Source organism: Ursus americanus, chromosome 14 (assembly GCF_024610735.1).
Source record: "Ursus americanus isolate L20-20 chromosome 14, mUrsAme1.1.p, whole genome shotgun sequence".
Taxonomy (NCBI): Eukaryota; Metazoa; Chordata; class Mammalia; order Carnivora; family Ursidae; genus Ursus; species Ursus americanus.
The window spans coordinates 34800871-34815749 of NC_142140.1; the positions used below are offsets into that span (position 1 = coordinate 34800871).

General features: G+C 45.0%; 1 protein-coding gene across 3 annotated transcripts in view; it reads right to left on the reverse strand.

Annotated features, from left to right (window-relative positions):
- The window catches only part of CACNA2D3 (calcium voltage-gated channel auxiliary subunit alpha2delta 3), an 834102-nt gene that overhangs the window by 270608 nt on the left and 548615 nt on the right, over positions 1-14879 (reverse strand). For all 3 annotated transcript variants that reach the window (XM_087866960.1, XM_087866961.1, XM_087866959.1), the window contains exon 13: positions 10359-10492. In XM_087866960.1, the coding sequence (XP_087723086.1) occupies positions 10359-10492 (134 nt within the window). The remainder of the gene's footprint in view (positions 1-10358; positions 10493-14879) is intronic.

Here is a 14879-nt window from a genome sequence, read left to right on the forward strand (position 1 = left end):
GAGTAGCTCTGCTTCTATATGTCTTATACACCAAGTGCCCATGGAAACATTTCACTAGATACAGAACGCTACTGCTTGAAAACATGCTACCATAATGAATATCATACTATGGAATACACGATCTTGGGCATGGATTAGTTTTGGGTTCTATAAACAAGTTCTATGCAGGACTCTGTTACACCTTGCAGCCCTCCCAGTATCAACAACCTTTGAGACTCGTTTCTTCCCCACTCTGTGAGATTCCAGCCATCACGTAGCTCCACCTCACCTCTCAGTATGGGGGTGTGACCCAAACAGGGCTAGTGTGGATTTGATAGAGATGCTGGAGGAGAAAGGGAGAAATCAAGGATATAAAACAATGAAAGCTGGTAGATGGTAGAGGTCATGTTCCCACCCCCTAGAGTGGGAAACTGCCTGCCTGGGAATGAGGCCAAGAAATCAAGGAACTCGTAGGATTAATCGGAAGTTGAAAACACGGAGTGATTCCTGAAGCTAGTCACGCCTCGAGACAGAACTATATAGATATCTTGGTTCCAAGAGTCCACAAATTCCCTTTTTGACCTTTACTAGTTTGAATTGAGTGTTGTCACTTGTCAACAAAGAATACTGAATAATCTATTATGCTAAAAGATTATTCAGGCTTAATGGTTTTATCCATTTCTATAAGGTCTTATCTATTTCTACAAGCTTTGTCTTTTCATTAGAGACAGTTACAAATTATTACACCATAATAGCAGAAACAACCATAAATCTAAAAATCTAAAAAAAAAACCCTTGAAATCTAATTTTTGTTTTCACTTTCAGCCCTAAGCTTTTCTGTTAGTTGACAGTAATCCATAATGTATTAGAATTATCTTTCCTGAAGATACTTTTATACTTTCGATTCATAGTTTTATAACATGAACTCAAAGGGAAAAAAAAAGTTGAGCTAAAAAAACCCACTATTTAAATAGAGAAATCTAGAATCAAATGGAAAAGGAAAATATTTGGATAAATAGAAATGGTACCAGAAATCAGGAATGCACTCTTTTTAACATCACCATCTCCTGGCAAAATAATAATAATAATAATAATAATAATAATAATAATAATAATTATTATTATTATTATTTTAATTATAATAATAATTATAATAGTAATCTGTTTCAATGGAAATAAAGTACTATAATATTTATAGTCTGTGCCAGAGTTATAATGACTGCAGGGGCAGAAGTGAAGTGTCACAGCATGCTCCACATGTTTTTAACACGGTTTCTAAAGGCTCTGGAGGCTATTAAATTTAATGAACCCATCTGCTATGAAATAGAGGTCCCAATGTAATCAGTTTCCTCCATGCCATGTAATGCAGATGGCATTCTCTGTTCCACGACCCAGCAGGATGGTTTATGTTTCTCTATACGTGTGTCTTTTTGTTTTGACGATTTGAACTTCTTGATATGCAGCGGTGTCTTGGGAAAATATTGTAAATTCAGTTTCCAAGCCCCAACAACTTCCTTATGATGGCTTCGACCCCCTGAGTAATTGCTTCTAGGCAGTAAGATGTTGTAGCTTAAAGCAATCACCCAAACGCCTCCTAAATGGCCTAGGTGCCGTTCCTTGATGGGAAACCGAAACAAATGTGCCATTTATCAAAGGCAAAGCATTTTCTCCAAGTTAGACTTAGTGGGGGGTGAGGAGGAAGGATACATGTCCAATTTGCAAATGCAACTAAATTGGTTTGAAAGTTCCTACAAATTGCATTCCGAATTGCATTACCAGCACCAGGGAGGGGCAGCAGGGCTTGGTAATGAATTCTCATTATTTTAAATGGTCACATTCCCACCGTTTCTAAAAGACTTCTTTGCTTCCCTCCTGTGTGTCACCATGGTCTGTGTAAACTCCCCTGGAGGAGCTGATCAGGGATGCTGATGCTTCCTGGGTTTAATGCAGGTTCCACCCTGCACAGCAAGTCGGGTAGCATTCCTGAGATGATTAAGTCCCAACTGGAAAGCACAAGTCATTTGCTTACGAAATGGAACAAATTCCATTGTTAATGATTTTTTGCTCTGCACCTAAGAGATAATGACTGTGCACAACTTGTATTCAGATAAGAAGCCCATGAATTTCAGAATTCTGGTGTTTGCTGTTTTGTCAATTAATACACGAGATCTTATTAGATTAAACATAATTAACGTTGTTAACATGAATTCATTTATTTGGGCTTCACCAGGAAAGCAAATTGAATAGCACAGCCAGGCAGGAAACTGAATATTTAATCAGACGGGAGTAACAGGCAGGGCGGATGGGCCCGGAAAGGAAAATTTTGTCAGTCCCGGGTCTAGATCAGGCTTATTAGTGAAATGCAGTCCTTGACTCATGTACGAGAATCTATATTTGGCCGATACAAACTTTTCTCTTGAGCTTGTCCAGACCCAGAAATGTATGAATCAATATGCAATTAATAAAAAGGGAAAGCACCATACTCATGGGTCATTTTAAGCTATTCATTTAAGTATCAAATCAATTATGTAATTGTATTTGTTGCTGCTGGGTCTTCAGCCATAGTGACTGATGAGTCAAGCAAACAGGAATTCCTTTTGCCGTAACCACCAGATAATTAAAAAGAAAGAAGGCTTTTAAGACCACGTTAAGCAAACTTGTGGAATCAAGCGTCTACATTTAGTAGCTAATTGACGAATACCTACTCCCTTAGTAGTTGGTAGAAACAGCATACATCCGCAGGGTCACAAGTCTGCTGATTCCGAGGAACAAACCAAAGCCACTTTCAGGCTACGATGTCACAAAGAGAAGCAGGCTCCTAGAGACATCAGCAGTAAGCAGCGGTGTTACGAGGAAGGGCAGGCACGGCTGCCCTGAGACTTGCTCTCATCACAGAGTTTGCAAGGAGCGGGAGGGGGTGGCTGTATTTCCTTCTGGCATTATCTTTCCCTCTCAGACCACAACACGTAGACAGAGGCCATTGAAATAGTCAGGATTCTAAAAGGGCTCCCAAGATTTCTGCCTCAGTAGGGACATGACCCTTAAGATCCCCTTCCCCTACTACGAGTATGATGGGATATCGTTCACATGATTAGGTTACTATCACTTGACTGAGTTAATTAAAAGACAGATTATCCTGGGTGGGCCTGACCTAATCAAAGAAGCTTTTAAAAGCACTCTTGCTGATCTGGAAGAAAGCAAACAGCATTGCACGACTGCCTATCATTGGCCATGTGGCAGGAACTTTCGGTTCCAGGAGCTGAGAGCAATCCCTAGGTGATAACAAGTAAGAAAACGGGGACCTCGGTCCTGCAGTTGCAAGGGACTGAATTCTGTCAACAATCTGAATGAGTCTGGAAGAGGCCCCTGAGCGGCAGATGAGAACAGCAGCGTGGCCTTGGAAGGCTCTGAGCTGAGGGCCTTGGTGAACCTGTGCCCAGATTCCCGACCCACAAACCCTGAGATAACACATCTGTGTTGCTTTAAGCTGCTGTGAATGATGATTTGTTACACAGCAATAAAAACTAACACGGGGTCCCAGGGATGCTGACCCATGGCGCAAGAGTGTATTGGCAGTTCTAGCTGGAAATCAAAACTGTGCACACACCAGTGGGTGACCCTCCTCCCTGGGTTTGGTAAGGTCATCGTCCACAGAGCTCGCAGTTCCCAGAGGCTACCAAGAGGCAATAAGACAAGGAGCAGATACTAACCCAGCCATCAGACCTTCCCCATCAACCTAAGATGGAACAAACAAATCAAGGTAAACCACCCTTTTCAAAAAAGAAATGAAAAAAGGAAGGAAGGAAGGAAGGAAGGAAGGAAGGAAGGAAGGAAGGAAGGAAGGCAGGCTAAGTATCAATTTCCTCTGAATGCATGTTAGGCTGTGCTCCCCAGTCTTACAGATGCTTTGCCCATAGTTGACACACTGGCAGTTTTTAGCAATTTTCTTCAGAGTCTTGCCAGTGCATTCACCTACATATCTACAGAAGTAACAACTTTCTTTTAACACTCATAAGTTATTGGTTTCGATAATATTTAACTTATACAATTATGATAAAAATACAACCGGCGTCAACAGGTTTGGGAAGTCTACGTATGAAGACAATGAACTTCAAGTAGCTCATAACTCAACGTGGAACTGTTGTGTATCAACTTCTGGTACCAGCATGGCCTTCCAGATCCAACCTCCAGTGTGCTTTGGGCAATTGGCACGAACTGTGTCAGGGCCAAGGGAGCGCACCAAGTCCTTCATGTGGCAGCTAATGAAGAGGGCTCCTACCATGTTTCCCTTGCCTTGGACGGTCAGCCAGTACGTACCTCCATGAGGCTGTGGGGAGTTCTGCCTGGACGGTGCAGCATGGTCACCAGTCCTTCTTGGGGACACTGACCCTAAGCACCAACCCCAGACTTAGTGTCCCGCCCACAACAGGCAATTACAGTAAAATGAGTTCCAAAGGATTAAAGTACATCTCTAGACGCATAGTGCTTCCAAGGCACTCATTATACCTAAGTGCTAGATTCTATTAACAAAATGGTATAAGCCATATTGTAGTTACCATGTGAGACCCAGACCAAAAAAGATGTCCAAAACTCCCCACGGCCAAGGAGAAAAAGTCACACTGATTTCCCGAGGTTGGGGAAGGATGACAGGCACTATTTACTGTGTTCTCACCATGCACAGACATTTAATCCTGGGTGTCAACCCTGGAAGGCAGGTTTTATCTCCATGCTGTAAAGGTAGAAAAGAACACTCAAAGAAGCTAAGTGACTTGCTTACACAGCTAGTATGGTACAGACATGGAATTCAAACTGAGGCTATTCTAATTCTAAATTCAATGCTATCAGTTAATAAACTAAGGTAGATTATAAATGCTTCAATATAAAAAAGAAAATCCAAAGTTGCCATCGCTAAACCAGGCCATTATGAAAATGGGGTCAACAGTCCCAATGTCAAGTGCTTCTGAATTCGGTCTCTTTCATTATTGCAAGGTGGGACACATTAGGGCAACGCTGACTTGGGACTGTCCGCAATGTGTCAGGATGGTCACAAACTTGCAATTGCTGATCCCTCCCCCATTCGTCTTCTGGGGGGGTCCAAAGTTGGTGGGCTCATCTCAGAATTTAGATTCTGCAGATAAATTCAGCATACAAATCCTATTTTGAGCCCATGCAAACAACAGGGCGCTTTTGTCCTTGACCTGGCAGAATCCAGGCCCAGAGAAAGACTTTGAAAAGATTGTTGCTTCCTGGCCAGAGAAGGATCTGTTGGAGCAGAAGCTGCCTTTCCTCACTGAACAGGCCCAGAAAGAAGGAGGATGGAAACCCCAGGGTCCACCCCAACCCAGCAGGTCTGTCAGCACCACCAAGATGAGAAGGACTCTCAGAACATTCTACTAGGGTATTTACTTGTCAGGGCTATTTGCAAAAATACAACAGAAGCTGGAAAGGAGGTGCTGAGCTATCATTCATTTCAGGGACAGACATATTCTGGGGCGGGGGGGGGGTAGTTTTAGGTACAAAGGATTTATAGCAAAGGATTCTCGAAGAGGTGAATTCTGTTATCTTGGCATACCATGTAACTCAATTACAAGCCACTTAAAGCATTATTTCATTTTAAAGTAAGTAAAGATGATTATGGAACAGAAGCCAAATTTCATAAAGTGTTGAAGATAAAGCACAAGACTGTTCAAAGACATTTCCTCTAAAACTGAACGTCCAGAGCTGCTCCCAGACCTTGACTTTGCCTCTGCTGTCGAGAATGCTTTAGTGAAAAAGCTGGAGTAGCAATGGGGTCTCCTTAGCTCTTAACTGCCCTTCATACGTAAACGTATATATGTACGTATACATGCACGTGTGTCTGTAATTTAGTCAGTCTGCAACAACTGATTCACGTGATTAACATTTTCCAAAGCAAGACATTACATTAATACCAAGCTTTGGCCTCTTCCATGGCCTTCCTCCACCATGACCTTCGGTTACCTATCCCCAGTCAGAATACTCTGTAAGTGGGATGTGTCCTTTTCCCAAAGCATGCCATGCCCATTTGCTTCTCATCATTGACACTAATTTTGATGACTCATTCTAGATTTTGTCTGGATTCTCCCACTTCCCTCAGAACTAGTCGAAGATCTCTGGGGAAGATCTTTAAGACCATGAAAATACTCTGTTCCAAATCTCCCCATTAGTTTAGCATCCACTGATGACTGCCCTAACCAGTCTTTCCCAAACTGGCTAGAAAGTGGTGATTTTCCATCTCCATGACTCCCTTCACATTTACCAGTCAGCAGCCCACCGTCCACTGCAACCCTCCATACCTATCTCGTTATCTCTTTGGTTCATCCCTCTGAGATTTGTTGATCTATTCAATATCGGTAAGAACACGTGGATTTCTGTTTTATTCCACAGGTTATAATCCATTACTGCCCCTGAGTTGAGCAGCGAGGGCCCCTTCATACTGACTCTTGTGTCCTTTTGATATGACCTCCTTGGTTTTTTTTAGGAATTTCTTAGTTTCTGGCATAAAATATTCCAGGCTTTTTTTTTGGGAGGGAGGAGGCATCTTCCCCGCCCAAGCCCTGGAATTACCAATTTCCCTAAGGAACCCTGGTTTCTGTTCATGGGGAATGGTTTCTAGAAGCTGGGGTCAGGGTTCTAGATGTGCTCATTGCTACTGAGGTGCCACTGCTTCTAGGCCCTTTCAAAGGACAGAGTTGGGGTCTCATTCTGATACCTCCCATCCAGTCTCATCCCATGGGTGTCCCGAGGGTCTTGTCTTCCTCGTTTACACATTTGCTCAATCCTACCATACTCACAAAGTAGATTCAGAATTGCAAGACCCACATTACTCCAAACGACACCAAAGGGAGTTTAAAATTTATTTCCCATTCTCTCTCCTACCTAGACTGAGGATAGTCAAAGGACTATGTTCGAGCTTTAATATTGTGCATAACTGCTATATTCCAAAAATTCACTGCTTTTTCTCCCTTTCTTGTTAATTTTTGTAGTTCATTTGAAATGGCCTCAGATTCATTTGGTTCTGTTTGCATTCATGATTAGTTTTCCCCCCGTTCTTGTTGATTTTAATTTTGGAATGCATGGAGTATCAAGCTGCTGTCAGAAGTCCAAACTATGCAATAAGGTGCACCCAGAGGCATCTCACTCCCTTCACTATCTCCTCCTCTGTGCTTCCACTTCTCATAGGTAACGGATTCTACTGGTTTCCGGTTTATCCTGGCTGTGTTTCTTTTTGTAAAAATAAGCAGGTACGTGCATAGCTTCTACTTCCTCTTCCTTTTTTTTTTTTTTTTAAGATTTTATTTATTTATTTGACAGAGACAGAGACAGCCAGCGAGAGAGGGAACACAAGCAGGGGGAGTGGGAGAGGAAGAAGCAGGCTCATAGCGGAAGAGCCTGATGTGGGGCTCGATCCCATAATGCCGGGATCACGCCCTGAGCCAAAGGCAGACGCTTAACCGCTGTGCCACCCAGGCGCCCCCCTCTTCTTTCTTATACAAAAGGTGGCACTCTATTTACACTCTTCCATTTTGTTCTTCTTACTTAGCAATACATCCTGGAAATCATTCTATACCAACCAATAGAAATAAATCATCCTCATTGTTGCTTTTATATCAAGATCCATGTGTACCATTTGTGTTCCATTGTTTTATCATAATCTATCTGTTATGTCTGTGTATTTAGGTAACTTTCAATATTTTGAAATGACATGCATTTCTGTAATGAGCAAACCTGTTCTATCATCTGTATTTTCTTACTGTTGGAGGGTCATCTTCAGAGTCTGTTCCTGGATGTGGAATTGCTGGGTCAAAGCGTACCCGCAAATCCCACTTCATAGAGATTGCCCCATTCCATCTTCCCACACGCGGTCTACGGGTGTTCCTTTTCCCACAGCCTTACCTACAGCGTGTACGTTAGGCTTTTCATTTTTGCTACTCTGATAGGTGCAAAATCGTATTTCACTAGAATATAATTTTCATTTTTCTTCTCTTTCTATAAGTGAAGCTATACATCTTTCAGTTGTTGAATGCCATTTTTATTATTTTTGTGAATTGTCTGCTCATGTCTTTTACTTGTTTTTCTTTTTCTACAGGAATATTAAGGTTTCACCCTCAATTTTCAAAAGTTCTTTATATATTAGGATTATTAATGATTTCTGTGTGCTCCACATTGCCAATATTTTCTCCCACGTTACCTTGTGCCTTTGACTTTGCTTATCGTGATTTTTGGCTCATAAACGTTGGTTTGCATTTTGTTTGGTCTTTAGGCAGACAGACTTATTTATATGTGTCTTTTCATTGCATCTGAATTTTAGAGTCATAGTTAGAAAGATTTTCTCTGAATCCAGGTCAAAGAGGGATCCACCCAGGTTTTCTTTAGTGCTTGTATGGTTTCATTTCTTACAGTTTTGATTGCTGATCCACTTGGATTTCTTTCTTGGCTATGGCCTGATGAATAGAACTAATTTCACCTTTTTCTAAATGGTTACCTGTTTTCTCAAAAGCATTTATTATGAAGACCATGCTAGCCCACTGACCTGAGATGCCAGCTTTCTCTCTACTGAATTTCTATATGCAGTGGGATCCCTTTTCTTAGACCTCCTAGTCTACTGACCTGTCTCTCCAGGTGTGTTTTAGTCACAGATGAAACAAATAAAATGCTCGATCAAAGTGCCCGTTTAGGGTTTGTACACAAAACAGCCAGGGACAGGCTCACTTCATTCTCAGCTCGCCACACGCTCCTCTTCACTCCTGCTTTTCCTGCCTCACTCGGCCACACCTACGAAGAGGTGAGCCCACCATGCTGACCCTACGGCTATGACTGTCAGCACGGTACCCACGCAAATGCGGCAGCTTAGTTATTCTGTTGCCATGCTTCTAAACTAACCTGGGGGCAGACTGTGAAAATGATGAGCGCCCCAGGTCTCCCTGGCAACCAGAAAAGGTGTTTCAGCCTAATTTCCATCTCTGTGCAGGGCGATGGACCAGTTCGTATTTCCGTGGTCTCACCGTGTCGTTTGGGCCGAAGTGCGGCAGGCTGCCGCAGCGGCCCCAGGATGGGTTCCCATGTGCTGTTCCCGCCCTGCATTTGCCTGCACTGCCAGAAATGCGGGCAGAGTGAGAGAGCTCAGGGAGAGAAAAGCCGGCCCACCACAGCCATGGCGATCACTCCAGCGGACAGCTGTGTCTGGGTTACAGTGATTAACGCGATGTTAATCCCAACAAACGCGATGGGAGAGAGGCCCCGTGAGAACATTTACAATCAGTACATGAAAAACGCCACTCCCATCAGACTCATTATCACTATGAAAAATCACCCTGAAATGACACAAGAAACCCGGCCATTGAGCCATTGCCTGATGACTGCAAAGCTCCTCCTTGTATTCTGATTCAGCATCAGATTCTTGTGCTTGGAATTCGGCTTTAGAAAGAGCCCGTGGCCAGAGTTCCAAGAGCAATCCGGTGCCTCTAAAACCACCACGGAAGCATATTCCTGTTTGTCTACGGGAAGAAAATGCAGCTGTGGCCTCTACCGTGGCTCCCGCTCCCTGTTGCAGCTGGACTTCGGTCATCCTCCCAAGCTGAGCCCCCACGATTCATCGCCAGGACTGGGCCTTTGAGATGGCGAGGACGGAATCTAACACGACCATAATCCTGGCACCGACAGAACTTGTACACACAGAAGGAAAGCAAAGTAACTGAGAATACACAGCAAAAGGGACTTTTCTGTGCCGACCGGACTCCTTCCAAAAGTGCCGGCTACGGTCTGATATTATGATTTTTCACCAACCTTGCTTGTCCAGAGGACCAACACAAACCGTACAACAAAGGAAAATGTCATCGAGCCGCATCATGGAGGAAGAGTAAGACAGCTGCCGTTGTAAAAATCAATAGAGGAAAACCTCACTAAAGTGGTTGCTAGGGGGTGCTAGAAAGGGAGGCCGGTGGGAAGTATTGTCAAGTACAGACCCACCAGAAGAATCCTCCAACAGCAAAGAAGCGTCAGTTACAGGCCTCAACAGGAAAAAGATGTACATTGCATCTTCTACAAGAAATCAAGCACCCTTGCAACTCAGCCCATGGGAAATCATCATCATCCTGAACTTTCGAACTCCAGTGGATTTTCGTTCAAAACAATCCTTCCCAACTTTCTCCCTCTTCTCCATAAAATAACATTCCTCTCTCTTTTGTTTGTTCGACTCGCCTCTGGTTTTGCTTGTCCTGGATTGCAATTCTCTGCCATTCCGGAATAAACCCATTTTTGCTAGGAAAATAACTGACAGTTTTATTTTTAAGGTTAACACGGTCTTCTGGAATTAACAGAGGAAAACCCTCAGGCCACCCCCAGGGGCCCTGGGGACTCACAGTGCTGTCGATGTAAGCTTCAGTCCATACGACGTCGTGCTCCTGATCAATGACTTTGGGCCGGCTCAGGACGTGCAGGTACTCCATGACGTTTTCCTGCACGTCAGCCAACGTGGAGATCTGGGTGAAAAATCCTGCCAAGAGAGAAGCAAGCTTAGTAACAGGAAGAAGGGCAACTGCCAAACGGGCACATGCCATGCCTTCTTGGCCTCTGGTTAGCTACTTTTGTTTCTTTCCTTATCCTTTTTAAACATTGTATCTCCTCTCTACCATCACCCACTTCATGAGTAATGTGTTCATGTGCTTGAAAATATAATCAAGCAAAAGGAATCACAGTAAGGTCAACCATAAAGCCAGCTCTCGGAGGAAGCCCCGCTAACTCCGTAGAGAATGTCCTCCCAGACGTTTTTCAATTTTCAATACATGCACACTGACACATACACTTCCACATTCAGCTACACCTTCTCTGGCAGAAAGGGCCTCTTTACACGCCATTCTGGAACTTTTTTTTTTTTTACTTTAGTGGATTTATTTCCAATGGGAAAACTATGAACCAGAAAATGTAAAGGCCAGCTCATTTTTATAACTGTAACAATAGTTATGATTAATTTGAAGGGGCACAAAATCTACCCAACGGCTGATAAGCTTTGTCTCATTTGTTCTCGAGAACACGATGAAGTGGGGACAACTGTGCCCACATTAAAGGGAAGATGCCCAAGGCAGACGAGAGAGATTCGTTTCGCCCACGTTCTCACACATGTCAGGTGCAAGTACCGAGGTGTACCCACGCTTAGAAGTCTCTTCGTGTGCGCCTTTCGTTCCTACGGGATTTTGTGTCCTTTGTGTGTTTGAGGTGGAAACTCCAGCTCACACGCCTCGTGTGCTTACCAGACCTGCCTTTTGAATCTGCTGGGTTGACATGATTTCTCCGTAACAGAAAAAGTCCTAAACGTGCTATCATCTCGTGGATGGGGAGTTATCGTCCCGTTGGCTTTGCCGTGGGTTAGGAGATATGAGAAGGGAAGGCATGAACTAAGCAAGGTCCAGATCCCTGGCGGGGTTGGGGGGGGCTTCCGTTTATTTATGGAAGGCTTTCCTGGTGCCCAGCGCTGGAGAAACAGGGATTAACAAGATGAGCACGGCCGCTACCTCCTGGGGCCTGGCGGGTCTGAGTAAACAGACAACTGCAAAATAGCGCAATCAATATTAAGCTGAAAGCCACGGCAGGGGCAGCCTATCAAACCCCGAGGAAGGGTCAGTGCAGCTGACCCCAGTTAGCTAGAGAACAGTGTATCCAGGAAAGTGTGAGTCAAGTATGAGTAAAGGCCCACAGTGAGAGTCAGCTTCTTCCAGAAGCTGAAAAGAGCTCAGAATGGCTGGAGGAAGGAGCTGGGGGAGAAGGGCTGGAAGTCAGATGCTATAAATCAGAGACGAGCAGGAGGACTATCACACAAGACCTTGGGAAGGAGTTTAAACTTTATCCCCCAGGCAGGGAGTCACGGGAGGATTTTAATAAGGGGGGCACTGGATGGACAAAACATATTTCCTCCCTGTGCCTTTATATAAGGACCCATATAACGAAGCTCATGGCATGTCCTACTTGCCAACAAACCAGAGAAGGGCATGTGTGCCCCTGAAGCCAGACCCGACACAGCACTTGCGACAGTGTTTGTGGAACCTCTTGTCTAAAAGCGTGCTCCGGGAAAGGAAATGCCAGCCCTTCTGTTGTCCAGAAAGGGGCAGGAGCCTCCCAGGGCATTTCCAAACAAAGGCCAGCTGGTTTGAATTTGCTGTGCCAACCCCAAACCAGGTTGGGACCATGCGGCTTCTGGCTTCCTGATGACAGCTCTGCACAGTGCTAATTAACATGCATTGTCACTCCTGTCCAGGGCCAGAGCCTCGCCCATCCCAGGGGAAACGGGGCCCCAAAGGGGCGGGCTGTGAGTGCCTGTTCTGGCTTGTAGCCTGGGAGGGGGCCCGTGTGCACCTTGGCACTCCCTCTGAGGCCAGGCACTCCAGTTAGGGACACCCATCTGGGACAGGGCTCTCCCAAGGCTTCCAGGTGGCCCCTTCGAGGAGGCAAGGTGGGAAAGGCAAGTTGCAAAAGCGTCGCTGGGTGACGGGGAGCATTCACAGTTATCATCCTTCCTGCACGGCGGCTGCAGTCAGTGTGTGAATCAGCAAGAAAACATTTCATCATTTCTCTACTAGGCAAATCTCAGGCTCTAAAGGAAGGGTCTTAGAGCCACAGACAAGGCATAAAGGACAAGCCTAGACAGATGTTGCCATGATGAGAGGAGAAGGAGATCCTGGGGGTCCTGTACCAAATGTGCACTGAGGCCAGCATCTCTTGGGAGGGATTTTTCTTGGTTGTCTGCATTTTCCTTCTCATGCTCAAAGCCAACAGCAAAAATCCCTGATTTGGGTTTTCCAAAATTGGGCCAAGAGAAGAAAGGGAATGAATGTAAGGAGGAGGATGGAGAGACAGATCATTACATTGGGGGGCGGGGGGGAGTAGGAAGGAAACACAATCACACATTTGGAAGGGGATTGAACTGGGACATCATCTCACTTGGCCTTGCTTATCATACTCAGAGTTCTGAAAAGCTGGCTTCTCCCCAGAGCTACAGAGCCATAGCCAACTGTATACCTGACACCTCCGTGGGGATGACTCACAGGATTCTCAGACTCCATTTGTCCAAAGCCAACTCCCAATTTCCCTGTCGAAACCCCTTCCTTCCCTGGTGGGTCTTCTCCATCTTAGCAAATGGTGCCACTGCCCAGTTAGGCCAAAAACATAAGAATTATCTTTGATAGTCATCATTTCCTCACCCCACCCCATAGCTAATCCAATGGCATGTTCCTCTGGCCCTATCTCTAAAATATATTGAAAATCCTCTTTCCCATCTCCGTTGCTCCCAGATGACCGCAAGATTCCATTGTCTCTTCCCCTGAGCCTCCGTGCCCCTCTCCCTGTTATCTAGGCTCTTGCCGGCAGTCAGAGGGATCATCTGAAAGTATAAAGCAGATCACCATCTCTCTGCTTAAAACCCTAAAACACCTTCTGTTCAGAGTTAGAATAAAATCCAGATTTCTAACCCTGACCGCCAAGACTCTCCCTCATTAGCCCCTCCCCAAGTGGGTGACGGAATCCCCTTCTGTCCTCCCACACTTGCTCATGGTTTCAGCTCACTGGCCTTTTGCTTTCTCTCACAGGCCACGCTCCTTCCCCCACCCCCACCCCCGGGCCTTTGCACTTACTGCCCCCTCTGCCTGGCACACCTTTTATCCAGTTTTGCCATGGCTGGCTTCTGCTATCGCTCAGAGATCTGTTGCCGGAACTCATTCCCCTCACTGCACCCCGCCTTCGCTTTCTTTCTTTCCTCTGCTCTCTTTCACTGGAACGCCAGCTCCATGACATCTTACAAAAAGCTGGTGCCTGTCTTATCCAGAGTGGCATTCCCAGAACCAGGCCCAGGGGTCTGGGGGAGCCAATAGTAAAGCAGGGACATTCATGAGGTCTGACTGTGGTTCACCTTGCCTCTCTGCACTTGGACCACGCAAGAGCCCAACTTGTGTGAGGACACAGAGCTCAATAATTTGTCCTGGATGGATTCGAATCGAGATGCATCAGATTCCAAAGCTTTTGCCCTGAACCACCACAGACAGTCCCTCTCCCCATATTGGGAAGGGTCAGGCACGGCTGCTCCGAAGTCCTGTCCCAGGAGGGCGCCCCTCATGAGCTGTTCGTGTCTGGGTGACTGAGAAAGTTGAGGATGGGGTTGGGAAATGCGTGGTTCTCTGAAGTTCCTGGGAGATGCCCAATAATTAGCATCAAAGATCTACTGAAAACCCAGGTCAAGTTCTGACTTACATCTCACTACACAGACCGGGGTGGCAGATGTATAAAAGGTAAGAGAAGCTGAAGTTATAAAAATACTATTAATACAGTACACTGCAAAGCTTAACACAAATTTATCATCTAGCTCCAATCCACTACAACCTAAAACCCTTCTGAAAGGCTCTTCTTTGTTTTTCCATGTTTTCATATAAGTTTTCATTAACAAATGTACCTTTTGATGGATAACAGGAAGTCCCTGAGGGCTGGACGCTTTGGCTCTAACTGTAGGTGCTTCCCTTGTTTTCCCTCTGCATTCTCTGGACTGGCCACTTTCCCTCCTCCCTCCCCCTCACTTTAATTTCTTTTAAATTCTAGCTCTTGAATGTTTATTCTCTGCTTTAATGTGCCTTTCTGGACTTCATATATCATGTAAGAAAACAGAATCAGCAATCATTTGGTAATTGCCAAGGACTAATTAATGCTGAAATTAGCCATCTATTACGAGTGGTCTGCTCATTTTTCTACCTAACATCAATTTATTTACCTTATTCCCTTGCAGAGCCTTCTGTGAACTCTGGGTTACCGCTCTTCAGTGGGATCGACCACATGCAGTCTGGTGCATTGTGTTTCTGAGATTTTACCACCCTCGCTTCGAGATTTCTTAAGGGCCCTTGTCGAAA